At 42.6% G+C, this 20,127-nt stretch overlaps 1 protein-coding gene across 1 annotated transcript in view; it reads right to left on the bottom strand.

Annotated features, from left to right (window-relative positions):
- LOC126277969 (mitochondrial basic amino acids transporter-like) overlaps positions 1 to 20,127 on the bottom strand; it is a 241,652-nt gene that overhangs the window by 25,616 nt on the left and 195,909 nt on the right. The window contains exon 5 of the mRNA XM_049977622.1: positions 18,381 to 18,693. Coding sequence (XP_049833579.1) covers positions 18,381 to 18,693 — 313 coding nt within the window. The remainder of the gene's footprint in view (positions 1 to 18,380; positions 18,694 to 20,127) is intronic.

Raw genomic sequence — 20,127 nt, forward strand, 5'->3', positions numbered from 1 at the left:
CATTTATATTTAATAATTCAAGTCATTTATGACAACATGAATACTAGGAGGAGCCTCTGGATGTTTAAAACTATTTATCACAATTTTGCCTCGTTAAAATTCACACCCATTCATTAACAAAGGCCGGTATTACACTATCAAATTTCTTTGTCAAAGATTTGATCAAAGATGTGGTCAAATATTCCGTCAAATATATTTGACAAAGATCTTTGACATAGGCTGTTATTGTTGTTGTTGTTGTTGTTGTTGTCTTCAGTCCTAAGACTGGTTTGATGCAGCTCTCCATGCTACTCTATTCTGTGCAAGCTGCTTCATCTCCCAGTACCTACTGCAACCTACATCCTTCTGAATCTGCTTAGTGTACTCATCTCTCGGTCTCCCTCTACGATTTTTACCCTCCACGCTGCCCTCCAATGCTAAATTTGTGATCCCTTGATGCCTCAAAACATGTCATACCAACCGATCCCTTCTTCTAGTCAAGTTGTGCCACAAACTTCTCTTCTCCCCAATCCTATTCAATACCTCCTCATTAGTTACGTGATCTATCCACCTTATCTTCAGTATTCTTCTGTAGCACCACATTTCGAAAGCTTCTATTCTCTTCTTGTCCAAACTAGTTATCGTCCATGTTTCACTTCCATACATGGCTACACTCCAAACAAATACTTTCAGAAACGACTTCCTGATACATAAATCTATATTCGATGTTAACAAATTTCTCTTCTTCAGAAACGCTTTCCTTGCCATTGCCAGTCTACATTTTATATCCTCTCTACTTCGACCATCATCAGTTATTTTACTTCCTAAATAGCAAAACTCCTTTACTACTTTAAGTGTCTCATTTCCTAATCTAATTCCCTCAGCATCACCCGACTTAATTCGACTACATTCCATTATCCTCGTTTTGCTTTTGTTAATGTTCATCTTATATCCTCCTTTCAAGACACTGTCCATTCCGTTCAACTGCTCTTCCAAGTCCTTTGCTGTCTCTGACAGAATTACAATGTCATCGGCGAACCTCAAAGTTTTTACTTCGTCTCCATGAATTTTAATACCTACTCCAAATTTTTCTTTTGTTTCCTTTACTTCTTGCTCAATATACAGATTGAACAACATCGGGGAGAGGCTACAACCCTGTCTCACTCCTTTCCCAACCACTGCTTCCCTTTCATGCCCCTCGACTCTTATTACTGCCATCTGGTTTCTGTACAAATTATAAATAGCCTTTCGCTCCCTGTATTTTACCCCTGCCACCTTTAGAATTTGAAAAAGAGTATTCCAGTCAACATTGTCAAAAGCTTTCTCTAAGTCTACAAATGCTAGAAACGTAGGTTTCCCTTTTCTTAATCTTTCTTCTAAGATAAGTCGTAACGTCAGTATTGCCTCACGTGTTCCAACATTTCGACGGAATCCAAACTGATCCTCCCCGAGGTCTGCATCTACCAGTTTTTCCATTCGTCTATAAAGAATTCGTGTTAGTATTTTGCAGCCGTGGCTTATTAAACTGATAGTTCGGTAATTTTCACATCTGTCAGCACCTGCTTTCTTTGGGATTGGAATTATTATATTCTTCTTGAAGTCTGAGGGTATTTCGCCTGTCTCATACATCTTGCTCACCAGCTGGTAGAGTTTTGTCATGACTGGCTCTCCCAAGGCCGTCAGTAGTTCTAATGGAATGTTGTCTACTCCGGGGGCCCTGTTTCGACTCAGGTCTTTCAGTGCTCTGTCAAACTCTTCACGCAGTATCGTATCTCCCATTTCGTCTTCATCTACATCCTCTTCTATTTCCATAATATTGTCCTCAAGTACATCGCCCTTGTATAAACCTTCTATATACTCCTTCCACCTTTCTGCCTTCCCTTCTTTGCTTAGAACTGGGCTGCCATCTGAGCTCTTGATATTCATACACGTGGTTCTCTTCTCTCCAAAGGTCTCTTTAATTTTCCTGTAGGCAGTATCTATCTTACCCCTAGTGAGATAAGCTTCTACATCCTTACATTTGTCCTCTAACCATCCCTGTTTAGCCATTTTGCACTTCCTGTCGATCTCATTTTTGAGACGTTTGTATTCCTTTTTGCCTGCTTCATTTACTGCATTTTTATATTTTCTCCTTTCATCAATTAAATTCAATATTTCTTCTGTTACCCAAGGATTTCTAGCAGCTCTCGTCTTTGTACCTACTTTATCCTCTGCTGCCTTCACTACTATATCCCTCAGAGCTACCCATTCTTCTTCTACTGTATTTCTTTCCCCTATTCCTGTCAATTGTTCCCTTATGCTCTCTCTGAAACTCTGTACAACCTCTGGTTCTTTCAGTTTATCCAGGTCCCATCTCCTTAATTTCCCACATTTTTGCAGTTTCTTCAGTTTTAATCTACAGGTCATAACCAATAGATTGTGGTCAGAGTCCACATCTGCCCCTGGAAATGTCTTACAACTTAAAACCTGGTTCCTAAATCTCTGTCTTACCATTATATAATCTATCTGATACCTTTTAGTATCTCCAGGGTTCTTCCACGTATACAACCTTCTTTCATGATTCTTAAACCAAGTGTTAGCTATGATTAAGTTATGCTCTGTGCAAAATTACACTATTATTACACTATCAAATTTCTTTGTCAAATATCTTTGTCAAAAATCTTTGTCAAAGGTATTTGATGGTGTAATAGGGAACTTTGTCAAATGTCGTCCAATATTTGATCAAATCTAGGGCCTCGCTGCAGTTTTGATCAAAGAAGTCGCTTGTCTTCTGTTCACTGCAATGTGACATGTTACCACATGTGTAGCGTTCTGTCGTCTGTAGTGTTTTTATGAACTTTGCTGGTAAATATAATTGGTGTGTGCCAACAACTACAAAGATCTTTCTCAAATATATTTGACGGGATATTTGATCACATCTTTCATCAAATCTTTGACACAGAAATTTGATAGTATAATACGGACTGTAGCGCTAGTAGGGGTATTACACTGTCTTCATATTTTTCGTCAACTTATTATTAACCGCAGCAGTTGCATGTACCACAATTGCACTGTGTGCACATGTGGAAGAGAAGTGGGGGAAAAAAAGGAAACATACCTGGGTGAAGCCGTGGGTTCTACAAAGACACGATAAAAGCATTCAACAAAACTTGTTACATGAGGTTATAGTGGAGGATGTCAAGTTGTACATCAGTTACTTAATAACGGATGAGCATACATTTCTGTATGTGCTCAGTGAAGTGTATCCTCATATCACAAAGCACAATATTCACTTAAGAACTGCTACATCTGCAGAAGACAGGCTCACTGTAACTCTCCGATTCCTTGCTACAGGAGAAGGTTAGGTTAGGTTAGGTCAGGTCTCGTCTCGTCACCAATCTTCTTAATCTATTTTTGTATCAGGGTACCTCACATTGTAAAGCGCCTAATCATCTCTATTAATTCTGTAGTTGTCAGCACACACCAATTGTATTTACCGGCAATGTCTATAAAAACACTACAGACGACAGAACGCTGCAGCGATGCCAGCATTCCATGGGGTAACATGTCACATTGCAGTGAACAGAAGACAAGCGACTTCTTTGATCAAAACTACGACGAGCTCTAGATTTGATCAAATATTGGACGACATTTGACAAAGTCCCCTATTGCACCATCAAATATCTTTGACAAAGAAATTTAATAGTGTAATACCGACCAAACGCATATCTTAGTAAGTGCGAACTTGATCGGAAATCCACGAACTGTGACGAAACTAGTAAGAGATACGGACTGCGCGCCAAAGTCGGCAGTCGGCGTTAAGAGCTCTTCCTGTCTTGTTCGATGGTAGCAGTGCTCTCAGTTACGAGTAGTTCGTAACATGAGTGTTTCATTATTGGTCTAATAGGAATAAAAGTGATATTACGGCATTCTGAATGTTAATTTCAAGTAAAGATACCCCAAAGTTGATCGACAGCAATTTCAGATAATTAGCTTCCACCGACAGAGACATCCAATGCGCCAATGAAGAATCTGCACGGGACAACATTTACGGCAGCTGCACGCTCACAGGTAGGAGGAAATCCGACGACACGACCCACCAAGGCGGATCAAGGAAGGTCCGACTTACACTCGCAAATTCCAGGTGGAAATGCTGACCAGTTGTACTGTACGTCACATATACCACCCTCTACGGACTCGCGGCTAAGCTGAGTAATAACTGTCAATTTAGAAGCGAGGTGATCTTGCACTTGGTAAAATATTAACGTGACAAACGTTTCAAGTTAGTTCATGACGACATAAGCCATTGTAAATCTGAAATACTGGTACATTAATAACCGGTCTAACTACCAGAACGTTGAATGCAAGCTTGCAAACGTACATCATTATGTTGTACCGGTGCCGGTTGTCAGTTTGTGGATGGAGTTCCACGCCTGTTGCGCTTGATTGCGCAATGTAGAGACGGTTAATGTTGTCTGTGGATGACGCTGAAGTGACCAACGGTGTCCCATATGTGATCGACTGGAGAGTGATCTGGTTATCGAGCAGGCGAAGGAAACACGTCGACATTAGGTAGAGTATGTTGGGTACAACAGCAGTATGTGGGCGAGCGTTATCCTGCTGGAAGAGACTCCCTGGAATGCAGTTCAAGAATGGCAGCGAACAGGTGCAAATTTGCAGTCAGGCTGCGTGATATAACTAGTATGTTCTCCTCGATGGTGAGTGTTCATCGGAGGTGAGGGTATCATCTGGAGTGCCCCAGGGAAGTGTGGTAGGTCCGCTGTTGTTTTCTATCTACATAAATTGTCTTTTGGATAGGGTGGATAGCAATATGCGGCTGTTAGCTGGTGATGCTGTGGTGTACGGGAAGATGTCGTCGTTGAGTGACTGTAGGAGGATACAAGATGACTTGGACAGGATTTGTGATTGGTGTAAAGAATGGCAGCTGACTCTAAATATAGATAAATGTAAATTAATGCAGATGAATAGGAAAAAGAATCCTGTAATGTTTGAATACTCCATTAGTAGTGTAGCGCTTGACACAGATACATCGATTAAATGTTTGAGCGTAACATTGCAGAGGGATATGAAATGGGACAAGCATGTAATGGCAGTTGTGGGGAAGGCGGATAGTCATCTTCGGTTCATTAGTAGAATTTTGGGAAGATGTGGTTCATCTGTAAAGGAGACTGCTTATAAAACACTAATACGACATATTCTTGATTACTGCTCAAGCGTTTGGGATCCCTATCAGGTCGGATTGAGGGAAGACATAGAAGCAATTCAGAGGCGAGCTGCTAGATTTGTTACTGGTAGGTTTGATCATCACTGCGAGTGTTATGGAAATGCTTCAGGAACTCGGGTGGGAGTCTATAGGAAGGAGGCGTTCTTTTCGTGAATCGCTACTGGCGAAATTTAGAGAACCAGCATTTCGCGGAAAGACCACAATGATAAGATAAGAGAGATTAGGGCTCGTACAGAGGCATACAGGCAGTCATTTATCCCTCGTTCTGTTTGGGAGTGGAACAGAGAGAGAAGATGCTAGTTGTGGTACGAGGTACCCTCGGCCACGCAACGTATGGTGGATTGTGGAGTATGTATGTAGATGTAGATGTAGAGTGCTCCTGCTGTCATACGAGATCCCACCCGAGAGCATAACTCCAAGTGTAGGTCCAGTGTGTCTAGCACGCAGACAAGTAGGTTGCAGGTCCTCAAATGACCTCCTTCTAACCGAAACACGGCCACCACTGGCACTGAGGTAGAACCAGCTTCCACCAGAAAACATAAATGGTCTCCACTCCGCCCTCCAATGAGCTCTCGCTTGATACCGTTGTAATCGAACGGACCGTGACAAGGCCCCCTAGAGCGCGCGGCTACCACGCGCGGCTGTCCGCAAGGTTATCAGCGTACAAAATCTACATCTACATCTACATCCATACTCCGCAAGCCACCTGATGGTGTGTGGCGGAGGGTACCCTGAGTACCTCTATCGGTTCTCCCTTCTATTCCAGTCTCGTATTGTTCGTGGAGAAAAGGATTGTCGGTATGCCTCTGTGTGGGCTCTAAGCCCTCTGATTTTATCCTCATGGTCTCTTCGCGAGATATACGTAGGAGGGAGCAATATACTGCTTGACTCTTCGGTGAAAGTATGTTCTCGAAACTTTACCAAAGCCCCTACCGAGCTACTGAGCGTCTCTCCTGCAGAGTTATCCACTGGAGTTTATCTATCATCTCCGTAACGCTTTCGAGATTACTAAATGATCCTGTAACGAAGCGCGCTGCTCTCCGTTGTATCTTGTCTATCTCTTCTACCAACCCTATCTGGTACGGATCCCACACTGTATCTGGTACGGATCCCACACTGCCGAGCAGTACTCAAGCAGTGGGCGAACAAGCGTACTGCAACCTACTTCCTTTGTTTTCGGATTGCATTTCCTTAGGATTCTTCCAATGAATCTCAGTCTGGCATCTGCTTTACCAACGATCATCTTTATATGATCATTCCATTTTAACTCACTCCTAATGCGTACTTCCAGATAATTTATGGAATTAACTGCTTCCAGTTGCTGACCTGCTATTTTGTAGCTAAATGATAAGGGATCTATCTTTCTATGTATTCGCAGCACATTACACTTTGAAATGTCCCCTTAGCAAATTTTACAAGACTGGTCAATTTGAAACGTCCCCTTTGAACAATTATACACGAATGTGCTTAAGCTGACACACAATATTTTTAGCGCAACGCAATCTGACTTCCAAAAATCCCTACTAAAGAATGGCCCTGATTAACATTAACCTATACGTATCACAAATCGCTTACCTCACAAAAATCTTGGTTACTCGAACTACTGCAATACAGCGAGCGCCACTACTGCTAGCTAAATAAAAGATTCAAACTACGGAAGGCACTAACTACTGATAAGCACAGTTAGCAAATGAAAGATTTTAATAGAGAACAAACAATGTATTTACCTTAATAGTCATAATATATATGATAGTTCATGACATCTAGTCTTACAAATTACAAAACTCCGCCATCTCTCTCCCCACGTCCACCACTGCTGGCGGCTCACCTCCAACTGCGCAACGCTACGCGCTGTTAGCATCCAGCTGCCGCTGCCCAACACTACAATGGCAGACAACAATGCAAACTAGCCACAGACTGCGCACAGCACAGCCAGTGATTTTTCATACAGAGCGCTACATGGCGTTACCAATAAGAAAACCTAAACAGCCTACTTACAACTTGTCTACATTGAGATTCAATTGCCACTCCCTGCACCATGCGTCAATTCGCTGCAGATCCTCCTGCATTTCAGTACAATTTTCCATTGTTACAGCCTCTCGATACACCACAGCATCATCTGCAAAAAGCCTCAGTGAACTTCCGATGTCATCCACCAGGTCATTTATGTATATTGTGAATAACAACGGTCCTATGACACTCCCCTGCGGCGCACCTGAAATCACTCTTACTTCGGAAGACTTCTCTCCATTGAGAATGACACGCTGCGTTCTGTTATCTAGGAACTCCTCAATCCAATCACACAACTGGTCTGATAGTCCATATGCTCTTACTTTGTTCATTAAACGACTGTGGGGTACTATATCGAACGCCTTGCGGAAGTCAAGAAACACGGCATCTGCCTGTGAACCCGTGTCTATGGCGCTCGTGGGCGAATAGCGCGAGCTGGGTTTCACACGACCGTCTTTTTCGAAACCCATGCTGATTCCTACAGAGTAGATTTCTATTCTCCAGAAAAGACATGATGCTCGAACATAATACGTGTTCCAAAATTCTACTACTGATCGACGTTAGAGATATAGGTCTATATTTCTGCACATCTGTTCGACGTCCCTTCTTGAAAACGGGGATGACCTGTGCCCTTTTCCAATCCTTTGGAACGCTACGCTCTTCTAGAGACCTACGGTACACCGCTGCAAGAAGGGGTGCAAGTTCCTTCGCGTACTCTGTGTAAAATCGAACTGGTATCCCATCAGGTCCAGCGGCCTTTCTTCTCTTGAGCGATTTTAGTTGTTTCTCTATTCCTCTGTCGTCTATTTCGATATCTACCATTTTGTCATCTGTGCGACAATCTAGAGAAGGAGCTACAGTGCAGTCTTCCTCTGTGAAACAGCTTTGGAAAAAGACATTTAATATTTCGGCCTTTAGTCTGTCATCCTCTGTTTCAGTACCATTTTGGTCACAGAGTGTCTGGACATTTTGTTTTGATCCACGTACCGCTTTGACATAAGACCAAAATTTCTTAAGATTTTCTGCCAAGTCAGTACACAGAACTTTACTTTCGAATTCATTGAACGCCTCTCGCATAGCCCTCCTCACACTACATTTCGCTTCGCCTAATGTTTGTTTGTCTGCAAGGCTTTGGCTATGTTTATGTTTGCTGTGAAGTTCCCTTTGCTTCTGCAGCAGTTTTCTAACTCGGTTTTTGTACCATTGTGGCTCTTTTCCATCTCTTACGATCTTGCTTGGCACATACCGATCTAACGCATATTGTACGATGGTTTTGAACTTTGTCCACTGATCCTCAACACTTTCTGTACTTGAGACAAAGCTTTTGTGTTGAGCCGTCAGGTACTCTGTAATCTGCTTTTTGTCACTTTTGCTAAACAGAAAAATCTTCCTACCTTTTTTAATATTTCTATTTAAGGCTGAAATCATCGATGCAGTAACCGCTTTATGATCGCTGATTCCCTGTTCTGCGTTAGCTGTTTCAAATAGTTCGTGTCTGTTTGTCACCAGAAGGTCTAATATGTTATCGCCACGAGTCGGTTGTCTGTTGAACTGCTCAAGGTAGTTTTCAGATGAAGCACTTAAAAAAATTTCACGTGTTTCTTTGTCCCTGCCACCCGTTATGAACGTTTGAGTCTCCCAGTCTATATCCGGCAAATTACTATCTCCACCCAGAACTATAACATGTTGGGGAAATCTGCTCGAAATATTTTCCAAATTATCCTTCAGGTGCTCAGCCACAACTACTGCTGAGCCCGGGGGGCCTATAGAGACATCCAATTACTATGTCTGAGCCTGCTTTAACCGTGACCTTCACCCAAATCATTTCACATTTCGGATCTCCGTCAATTTCCTTCGATACTATTGCACTTCTTATCGCTATAAACAAGCCTCCCCCTTCACTGTCCAGCCTGTCTGCGGTATACATGCCAATCTGAGTTTAGGATTTCATTACTGTTTACGTCAGGTTTCAGCCAACTTTCTGTCCCCAATACTATATGGGCGTTTTGACCGTTTAATATTGAGAGCAGTTCTGGGACCTTTCTATAGACGCTCCTGCAGTTTACTATTGGCACATTAATATTGTTATTCCCTGTTTCATTTTGCCTACTCCTACCTTGCTGCGTCTCAGGAGGCGTCTTGTCGGGCCTAGGGAGGGAATTCTCTAACCTAAAAAAGCCCCATGTGCACTCCACACGTACTCCGCTACCCTTGTAGCCGCTTCCGGCGTGTAGTGCACGCCTGACCTATTCAGGGGGAATCAATGAAATACAGTCTACAGGACGTCTAGCTCGGAGCTTTCCTTGAAGTAACCGATTTGTAGCAGTTCGTTGTGTCACTGTGGTGCTAATTGCTGCTCAAATTGGTGCTGCACAGTACGATGCGAAAGAGCCATACCCCGAACGCGGTCTTTCCGCTCGGTACCGGTAGTCCCACGTGGCCGTCCGGAGCCAGGTCTTCTTACGACCATCGCTGGCAGCAGTCATTTACGGAGGCTACATTCCTGCCAAGTCTTTCTGCAATATCGAATATCGCAGAAACATCCAGTCTCCTGCACCTCAGCTACACGACCACATTCAAACTCAGTGAGGATAATGGCGTCTTAGTAGCCTTAAAGGCATTCTTGACTAACAAAACTCACCACGTCCATTCTCAAAGCTCACGACCGTTACAGCTTGTGTTTAAAGCAAACGTGATTGGCAGTCTCATAGTGTCTCTACTAGCGCCACCCTCACGCTACAGGTGCAGAATTTGAATAGACATTATCTTTCAGATTTAGAAATACGCCTACCATCTTTATTTCGCATTATTCCTTCTTGGTGCTGCGATCTTTTTCCCTCAGTGTAGAATTAAATACCAGCTTCATATATTTGTAGGAAATTTTCTTTAGAATTCGACGAACGCGAATATGTCCTAATTCAGATGACTAGTATTACTGAATGGCATCTGCAGCCAATATTTTCTACTTTCCAACAAAAACATTCGCCGGAGCAGAGCAACTAGTAAAAACCTGAATTTATGGTAATTTCAGTGAGTATTTCGAGATACCACCGTCAAAGAAGGTTGTAAAAATGGTTCAAATGGCTCTGAGCACTATGGGACTGCCCGCATCTCGTGGTCGTGCGGTAGCGTTCTCGCTTCCCACACCCGGGTTCCCGGGTTCGATTCCCGGCGGTGTCAGGGATTTTCTCTGCCTCGTGATGGCTGGGTGTTGTGTGCTGTCCCTAGGTTAGTTAGGTTTAAGTAGTTCTAAGTTCTAGGGGACTGATGACCGTAGATGTTAAGTCCCATAGTTGGGAATTTTCTCGTTATGTTCTTGCAGCTTGTGAGTTATTCTCATCGAGCAGAGACATAAGACGACAGAATGGGGTAAAAGAGATATATAAGAGGTAGATAGGTTAGAGGAAGAGAAATAGAATGGGAAAATTCGAAGCTGTGATGGAGAGGAGAAAGAAAGAGATGAGAGGGGCACAACAATGGTGGCTATACCGTCCCTAATATGTAAGTTTTGAGTTCCCTCTTGAATGTTGAGTAGTTCTGGATAAGACGCAGATCACAGGGGAGCGCGTTCCATAGTCGTATGGCTGAGATGGAGAATGACACGGAGAAAGATTTTGTGTTATGTAAAGGTACAGCCAAGATGCTAGACGTATCCGATCTGGTATTGCGATTGTGGAATGATGATAGGTGTTTAATGTGAGAAGATAAGTATTGGGGGCACCAGTGACTAAGAAATCGATGAAGTAAGCACATCGTGTGGAGATCGCGTGCCTTGTGTGGGCGTATCCAACCTAGCTGGGAGTATTTACTTCAAAATCTGAAAAGAAAACATGAGCAACGTCTAAGACAAAGCCAAGATGAGTACACAAATTATTCGGCAATGACTATGAAAATTGCTTGCTTGGTGTCCGACCTCTAGCCACGTTAAAGTTTTTCCCACAATAATTTAGCGTTGTTTATCTTGTAGATAAGAATAACCGTTATTCTTCTTTTTGCAATACACATGAATATCACAGGCCTCTCCACTTCAATTTCGCCGTTTCACAGTTAACCCTTGCGTTCCTGGTTCACAACCTTCTTGACACCATAGCAACTTAATTACGTCACGTATAAGCTAATAAGCCCAACATAGTTTAGTTCCTAACCAAACATTTGCAGTGGCAGTGGGAGCGGAGTGGGGATTAACACTATGATATTAAACTGATGAAATGTAAATAATATTTTGATTAATATTCTAACAAGTAAAATACATGTGTCTGTGCAGCGTTTTTTATTAAGTTAAGGTGTAATGAATCAATTAGACCGTTGATGCTGTTTGTGTTGACTAACTTTTTTGTGCTAGCCAATTGACATCGCTCCAAGGTCAATCGTTCCCTTGGTTTCATTTCATTGTTACTATAATCGAAAATCTACTTTCACACCTCCAGGTCGTGGCTAACTATTTAGCGATAATAATGGATACTCGACACTAATGACTCTATAAAAAAAGGTTGCAGGCCAGGGTGTCGTCTTTGTGAAGCCCAAGAAACCATCTTTAGCTCAAATGTCACTATCTAAACGTATAATTTCACTCACAAAAAATTGTCTTAGGACCCATGCGCTTACTTTCAGATTTCCAAAACTAGGAAAACAGTTGCTGATGGAGTTTATTGCTGACGACAGGCGCTGAATCCGATGACGATACAGATAGGAAAAGAAACAAACAGAAGAGTGAAATTAGCCAGAGTGTAAACAAAGTAGCGCATCAGAACAATTCTTCCAATTTGTCTGAAATCTGGAAGCTTACAATCATTGTTTCTTACTCATTTTACCCTATGTTAGTGAGATATGGAATTCACACACGAAAATCATTCAAAGCTGAAGTTTACTCAGGGAGTAATCGAGAGTTGATAGTAGGACGTACTGAACAGAGAGTAAAAACACTAAAGGAACCAGGCTGCAGACGTAACTACGACTGCAATGAAAATAAAATGGAGGTAAGCGGGTTATGAGGGTAAGCCAATGGAGAACAGAGGATGCAGGAAGATGTTGGCTGCATTTGACGTGATAGGAAGAAGTTGAAGCAACGGCTTAATGCAAACTACACAGACAACATTAGAAACAAAATGCAAGAGCCACATGCATGCATATCGCTTAAAACTGTAATACATGAAAAGACTAAAACAGACATTTGTGCAGTAGAAGGTGTCATATGGCAATTTGATTGTGACTATAATGACGAAGATTAACTAACAAACACTAGAGTACAATACAACAGAGATGGCAAATATTTCTTTTTAATTTAGAGTCTTGACTTACTATAATCGATTTTTTTTTAAATTTTGCCTCCCACTGGTAACAAACCCAAGGTTAAGAGATACTGCTCTCTAGTCTATAGCTTTCTATGATTCCACATTTACCCTGGCATCTAGTTCACATGCGTAATATCAGAATAATAAAATGCAGACAGTGAAAACTTCAATTAAAGAAAGTATTAGTACAAAAGTGTTTGCAGAAGAACCAGTGAACGTACAATACATAAAACATAGGAGAGATAACAATAGATGCTCAATGCACATTCTTTACTTATAGCTAAAGTAAACTGAGTTAATATACAAGTGCTGCTATGAAATAGTATATATTTAAATGCAGACGGCTCAGAATTCTTATGATTAAGCAAATACTTGTAATAATAAATGCTTTCCTTTGTACACCACTGAAGATGATAAAACGGCCTGCTGAAGAACGTTTGGCCAAAAGCAAAAATTACATTTAATTATATAAGAAGAGTAATAGTTACACCTTACTTCAAGATAAATAGCACTCCAATTTGCATTTTAAAAGTCTGAATCCAAACGTTCTTGCAGCGTGTAGCAGCCATTATTTAACAAGTAGTCAATTTTCTTTCCGGTTCATTTGTATATTATTATAGTCTTCAATTTGGCTGCATGAGCTATCACGTCGAAAGCCTTAAGTAATTAATTCTTTTTTATGCAGATACACGCCTGCAAGGAAAGCGTTTCTGAAGAAGATAAATTTGTTAACATCGAGTATTGATTTAAGTGTCAGAAAGTATTTGTATGCATTGTAGCCATGTATGGAAGTGAAACATGGACGATAAATAGTTTAGACAAGAAGAGAATAGAAGCTTTCGAAATGTGGTGCTACAGAAGAATGCTGAAGATTAGATGAGTAGATCACATAACTAATGAGGAGGCACTGAATAGAATTGGGGAGGAGTTTGTGGCACAACTTGACTAGAAGAAGGGATCGGTTGGTAGGACATGTTCTTAGGCGTCAAGGGATCCCCAATTTAGTACTGGAGGGCAGCGTGGAGGGTAAAAATCGTAGAGGGAGATCAAGAGATGAATACGCTAAGCAGATTCAGAAGGATGTAGGCTGCAGTTGGTGCTGGGTGATGAAAAAGCTTGCACAGGATAGAGTAGCATGGAGAGCTGCATCAAACCAGTCTCAGGACTGAAGACCACAACAACAACACGCCTGTAGGCCAGCTACTCATTGAAAATCCACACAACACTTCTGTAGTAAGCCGCTAGAGGAGTCGATACAAAAATGGTGCCATCCATCACGACTTCATCAATAGACTGCGCCATTTTGTTAATGGCTCCCGTAGAGGCGTGCTACTGTATCGTGGCGCAGCGATTCCATTGCGTAACAGGACAACAGGAAAAAAATTTAATTTTTTTGTTTTTCGAGGAGTTAATAAAAACTTTGCGATTATCTTGGTATGTTTCCAGTCTCAACCAATATGCATACTAACTTGAATAATCGTTTGATTTTCACATCAGGCAATAACTTAAAAATTTCCGAAGAGTAGGTTATTTCTTTTTTTGGTGGGAGGGGGGGGGGGGATGTTGGGGCGGGGCTAAAGTCATCTGATTGGTTTGATGCAGCTCACAACGAATTCTTCTCCTCATTTGCAGCCAATGTACTCAATTATTTGTTGAATATATTTAAGTATCTAGCTGCCCTACAATAAAGCTCCCTCAATTATCATGGAACCAATTTTATGGTGTCTCAGTTCATGTCTTATCAGCCAGTCCTTCTTCTAGTTACTGCTTTCCACGTGTTTCTCTCCTCGCCCATTTCTTGTCGATCCATCTACTTTTCAACACCTTTCTATAGCACTCCTCGATTCCCTTCTCTTCTGGTAAGGTAGAATATCTCATCAAAAGTAACTGAAGCCTATCAGAGTGCATTAACATAGTGTATGTCCAACCTTCGCATTTTTGGTGGACAGAACTCTGCTAGGGACTCTTTCAGTGAGGTGTCTGAATGTGTGTGGAGCAATGCCAGCCAATTCTTTCTAGAGAACCAAAACCACAAAAGGTAGTGATGTTCGAAACTGGAGGCTGGAGTGAAGTCTGTGTTTCTAAATCCTAAAAGTGTTGCATTGGGTCCACATCGGCATTCTGGGCAAGCCACTTCATTTCAGGGATATTATTGTTCACAAACCATTGCTTCAAAGATATCGCCTTAGAACAGGGTATTAATCATGCTAATACAAACCGTCATCGTCTGTGAACTGTTCCTCTACCGTATTCAATACACAATGCTGTAAAATATGTTCCATATCCTTCCGCACTTAGCCTCCTCTTAGTCATCCACTGTCCAGTGGTGTCTCTCTTTGCACCACCTTGCTTAGCACTGGTTACAAAAATAGGTGTCATATGAGGAAATACTCGACCATTGTACCCTATTCTCTTTAATTCCCTACAGACAGTCATTGTGCCACTCTTGCGACATCTAGTGGTCAATTTTTTCATTACATAGAGGTTGTTGTTGTTGTGGTCTTCAGTCCTGAGTCTGGTTTCATGCAGCTCTCCATGCTACTCTATCCTGTGCAAACTTTTTCATCACCCAGTACCAACTGCAACCTACATCCTTCTGAATCTCTTTAGTGTATTCTTCGTCTCCCTCTACGATTTTTACCCTCCACGATGCCCTCCAATACAAAATTGGTGATTCCTTGATACCTCAGAATATGCCCCACCAACTGATCCATTCTCCTAGTCAAGTTGTGCCACAAATTTCTCTCCTTCCCAATTCACTTCAATACCTCCTCATTAGTTCTGTGATCTACCCATCTAATCTTCAGCATTCTTCTGTAGCACCACATTTCAAACGCTACTATTCTCTTCTTGTCTAAACTATTTATCGTCCATGTTTCACTTCCATAAATGGCTACACTCCATACAAATACTTTCAGAAACGACTTCCTGACACTTTAATCTATACTCGATGTTAACAAATTTCTCTTCTTCAGAAACGCTTTCCTTGCCATTGACAGTCTACCTTTTTATATCATCTCTACTTCGACCATCATCAGTTATTTTGCTCCCCAAATAACAGAACTCCTTTACTACTTTAAGTGTCTCATTTCCTAATCTAATTCCCTCACCATCACCCGACGTAATTCGAATACATTCCATTATCCTCGTTTTACTTTTGTTGATGTTCATCTTGAATCCTCCCTTCAAGACACTGTCGATTCCGTTCAACTGCTCTTCCAGGTCCTTTGCTGTCTCTGACAGAATTACAATGTCATCGGCGAACCTCAAACCTAAGCTTTTATTTCTTCACCATGGATTTTAATTCTACTTCAAATTTTTCTTTTGTTTTGTTTACTGCTCGCTCAATATACAGATTGAATATCGTCGGGGACAGGCTACAACCCTGTTTCGCACCCTTCCCCACCAATGCTTCCCTTTCATATCCCTCGACTCTTATAACTGCCATCTGGTTTCTGTACAAATTGTAAATAGCCTTTCGCTCCTTGTATTTTACCCCTGCCACCTTCAGAATTTGAAAGAGAGTATTCCAGTCAACATTGTCAAAAGCTAGAAACGTAGGTTTGCCTTTCCTCAATCTTTCTTCTAAGGTAAGTCATAGGGTCAGTATTGCCTCCCGTGTTCCAGTATTTGTACGGAATCCAAACTGATCTTCCCCGAGGTCGGCTTCTACTAGTTTTTCCATTCGTCTGTAAAGAATTCGTGTTAGTATTTTGCAGCCGTGGCTAATTAAACTGATAGTTCGGTAATTTTCACATCTGTCAACACCTGCTTTCTTTGGGATTGGAATTATTATATTCTTCTTGAAGTCTGAGGGTATTTCGCCTGTCTCGCTCACTAAATCGTAGAGTTTTGTTAGGTCTGGCTCTCCCAAGGCTGTCAGTAGTTCAAATGGAATGTTGTCTACTCCTGGAGCCTTGTTTCGACTTAAGTCTTTCAGAGCTCTGTCAAACTCTTCACGCAAAATCATATCTCCTGTTTCATCTTCATCTACATTCCCTTCTATTTCTGTAATATTGTCCTCAAGAACATCGCTCTTGTATAGACACTCTATATATTCCTTCCACCTTTCTGCTTTCCCTTCTTCGCTTAGAGCTGGACTTCCATCAAAGCTCTCGATATTCATGCAAGTGGTTCTCCTTTCTCCAAAGGCCTCTTAAATTTTCTTAACTCTATCTTACCCCTAGTGATATGCGCCTCTCCATCCTTACATTTGCCCTCTAGCCATCCCTGCATAGCCATTTTGCACTTCCTGTCCATCTCATTTTTGAGGCTTTTGTATTTCTTTTTGCCTGCTTTATTTGCTGCAGTTTTACATTTTCTCCTTTCATCAATTAAATTCAATATCTCTACTGTTGCTCAAGGATTTCTAGTAGCCATCGTCTTTTTACGTACTTGATCCTCTGCCACCTCCACTATTTCATCTCTCAAAGCTATCCATTCTTCTTCTACTGAATTTCTTTCCCCCATTCTTGTCAATCGTTCCCTAATGCTCTCCCTGAAGCTCTCTTCAACCTCTGGTTCTTTCAGTTTACCCAGGTTCCATCTCCTGAAATTCCCACCTTTTTTTCAGTTTCTTCAATTTTAATCTACAGTTCATAACCAATAGATTGTAGTCAAAGACCCTGGAAATGTCTCACAATTTAAAACCTGGTTCCTGAATCTCTGTCTTACCAATATATAATCTATCTGAGACCTTCCAGTATCTCTAGGCTTGTTCCATTTATACAACCTTCTTTTATGATTCTTGAAGCAAGGTTAGCTATGATTAAGTTATGCTCTGCGCAAAATTCTACCAGGCCGTTTCCTCTTTCATTTCTTAGCCCCAATCCATATTCACCTACTACGTTTCCTTTTCTCCCTTTCCTACTCTCGAATTCCAGTCACCCATGACTGATAAATTTTTTCTCATCATTGGTTTCATTAATTTCTTCGTGATCTGCAGAGCTAGTTGGCATACAAACTTGTACACTGTGGTAGGTGTGGGCTTCGTGTCTATCTTGGCCACAATAATGCTTTCACTATGCTGTTTGTAGTAGCTTACACGCATTCCTATTTTCCTATTCATTATTAAACCTACTGCTGCATTACCCCTATTTGATTTTGTGTTTATAACCCTGTATTCACCTGACCTGAAGTGTTGTTCATCAGCCACCGAACTTCACTAATTCCCACTATATCTAACTTTAACCTATCCATTTTCCTTTTTAAATTTTCTAACCTACCTGCCTGGTTAAGGGATCTGGCATTCCACGCTCCGTTCCGTAGAACGCCAGTTTTCTTTCTCCTGATAACGACATCCTCTTGAGCAGTCCCAGCCCGGAGATCCGAATGGGGGACCGTTTTACCCCCGGAATATTTTACCCATGAGGACGCCATCACCATTTAACCATACAGTAAAGCTGCATGCCCTCGGGAAAAATTACGGCCGTAGTTTCCCCTTGCTTTCAGCCGTTCGCAGTACCAGCGCAGCAAGGCCGTTTTGGTTAGTGTTACAAGGCCAGATCAGTCAATCATCCAGACTGTTGCCCCTGTAACTATTGTGAAGACTGGTGCCCCTCTTCTGGAACCAAGCGTTTGTCTGGCCTCTCAACAGATAGCCCTCCGTTGTGGTTGTACCTACTGTACGGCTATATTTATCGCTGAGGCACGCAAGCCTCCCCATCATCGGCTAGGTCCATGGTTCATGGGGGGGGGGGGGGGGGGGGGGGTACATAGAGGTATCCGCATATTTATGATCAACCTTTGTACATCGCCTCCAGTACTCCAGTAGGAGCGGGACTAGTAAGCCACGGCAGTATTGAACAGCCCTCCGTTTCACTTACTACCAGCACTGGGGCAGGTAGCTGTCAAGGCAGACTGCTAGCGCAGCTCACCCATGGCGGGGGTGTCCCGCAGCACGGTGGCGGTGAGCCCGCGGAAGAGGCCGCGCGGGCCTTCCCGGCGCAGCGTGTCGGCGGCGCACTGCAGCGGTGCGACGCCCAGCAGCTGTGCGCGCGTCTTGAGCTGCTCCAGCGGTGCGCAGATGGCCGACTGCGCCAGCCCGGAGAGCGCGCCGGCGGCGAACTGGCCGCGCAGCGAGTCGGCGCCCAGGTAGCGCGCCGCCAGCCCGTACACGCCGAACGTCACCGCGTTCACCGCCGCCACGCCCGCCAGCGGCGCCGCCATGCCGCGGTACAGGCCACCCACCTGCAACACCGGCCAACACACTCACATGGAGTTGTCCGTACCCACCTGGTCAGAGGCCCCACACCTGCTAGTCCGACCAAAGCACTCACACGGACATGCCCATACCCAGCAAGATAGAGGCCACACACCTGCATAACTCCTCGTGTACGTACGTCCACATCCACCAGGATGCAGGACCCACACCTGCAATACTGGCCAACACCGAAAATTATTAGATGAAAAGTGTATACTAGTTGATGTTCTATACAAACAGTGGACAGACTTAACCAACAGATACAATGTAATAGACATAACGATAATAATCATGGGAGCACTCTCAGACTTCAGACCAACTAAGAAAACAGGCCAAGCACTTCGTTCCATTAAGGACAAACGTCCCCCTCTGTCTGCAAGTGGTGCATGTAAGATCCCATGCATGTGTGGCAAGGTCTATATTGGAACTACAAAGAGAAGTGTGAATACACAGTTAAAGAAACATAAAAGTCTTTGCTGACTAGGGAAAACAGACAAATCAGCCGTGCTCTTCAATCAGGTGATTACGTAGTGAAATTTTCAGAAACTGAAGTTTTATGTACTATGACGAATTATTATCCACGGCTATATAGAGAAGCCATCGAAATATATAAACATAGGGATAATTTTAACAGAAAAGAAGAAGCCATGAAACTCAGTGATATATGGACTGTGGCGCTACAGAATCGATGAGAAGTTTTATCTTTGACGTACTATAATCGACAGTTAAAAATATTTTCTTTGGCAAGGTTTATCTCTGCTATCATGCGGTTCTAGGCGCTTCAGTCTAGAACCGCGCGACCGCTTCGGTCGCAGGTTCGAATCCTGCCCCGGGAATGGATGTGTGTGATGTCCTTAGGTTAGTTAGGTTTAAGTAGTCCTAAGTTCTAGGGGACTGATGACCTCAGATATTAAGTCCCATACTGCTCAAAGCCAATTGAACCATTTTTGCTATCATGTCAAATCCAGACCACGCCCACTTTCCACAGTATTTAGGACGCTCTTTGACGTCCGATTCGTCAGTCGGCAGGACTCAGCACAACCAGGAGCACCTCCGAAGATGTCCAGCGTAGCCTTGGACGAAGCTTTAGGGACTGAAGAGTTCCATGGACCACTTCCATACAACCCGGAAAAATTCTCAGCAGCTGAAACATCCGGTCGTGAAAGCCTTCATTGTGTGACTCTCACACTTGTCTTTAAGGATACAGATTCCAACGTATACTGTAAAGTACCATACACGGGAATTATTTCTGACAAAGTTGTCAAGTGATTAAAAAATGCTGGTATAACACCTACAATTTACGTATCGAACCAAGGTGGCCTACAGTTTAGACAGCGCAAAACACGTAATCACGCACTGCCAGGTGTTTATCAGCTTAACTGTAATGACTGCCCATTCCTTTAACTTGGACAAAGAGGACG

The sequence above is a fragment of the Schistocerca gregaria genome, chromosome 6, assembly GCF_023897955.1.
Source record: "Schistocerca gregaria isolate iqSchGreg1 chromosome 6, iqSchGreg1.2, whole genome shotgun sequence".
NCBI lineage: Eukaryota > Metazoa > Arthropoda > Insecta > Orthoptera > Acrididae > Schistocerca > Schistocerca gregaria.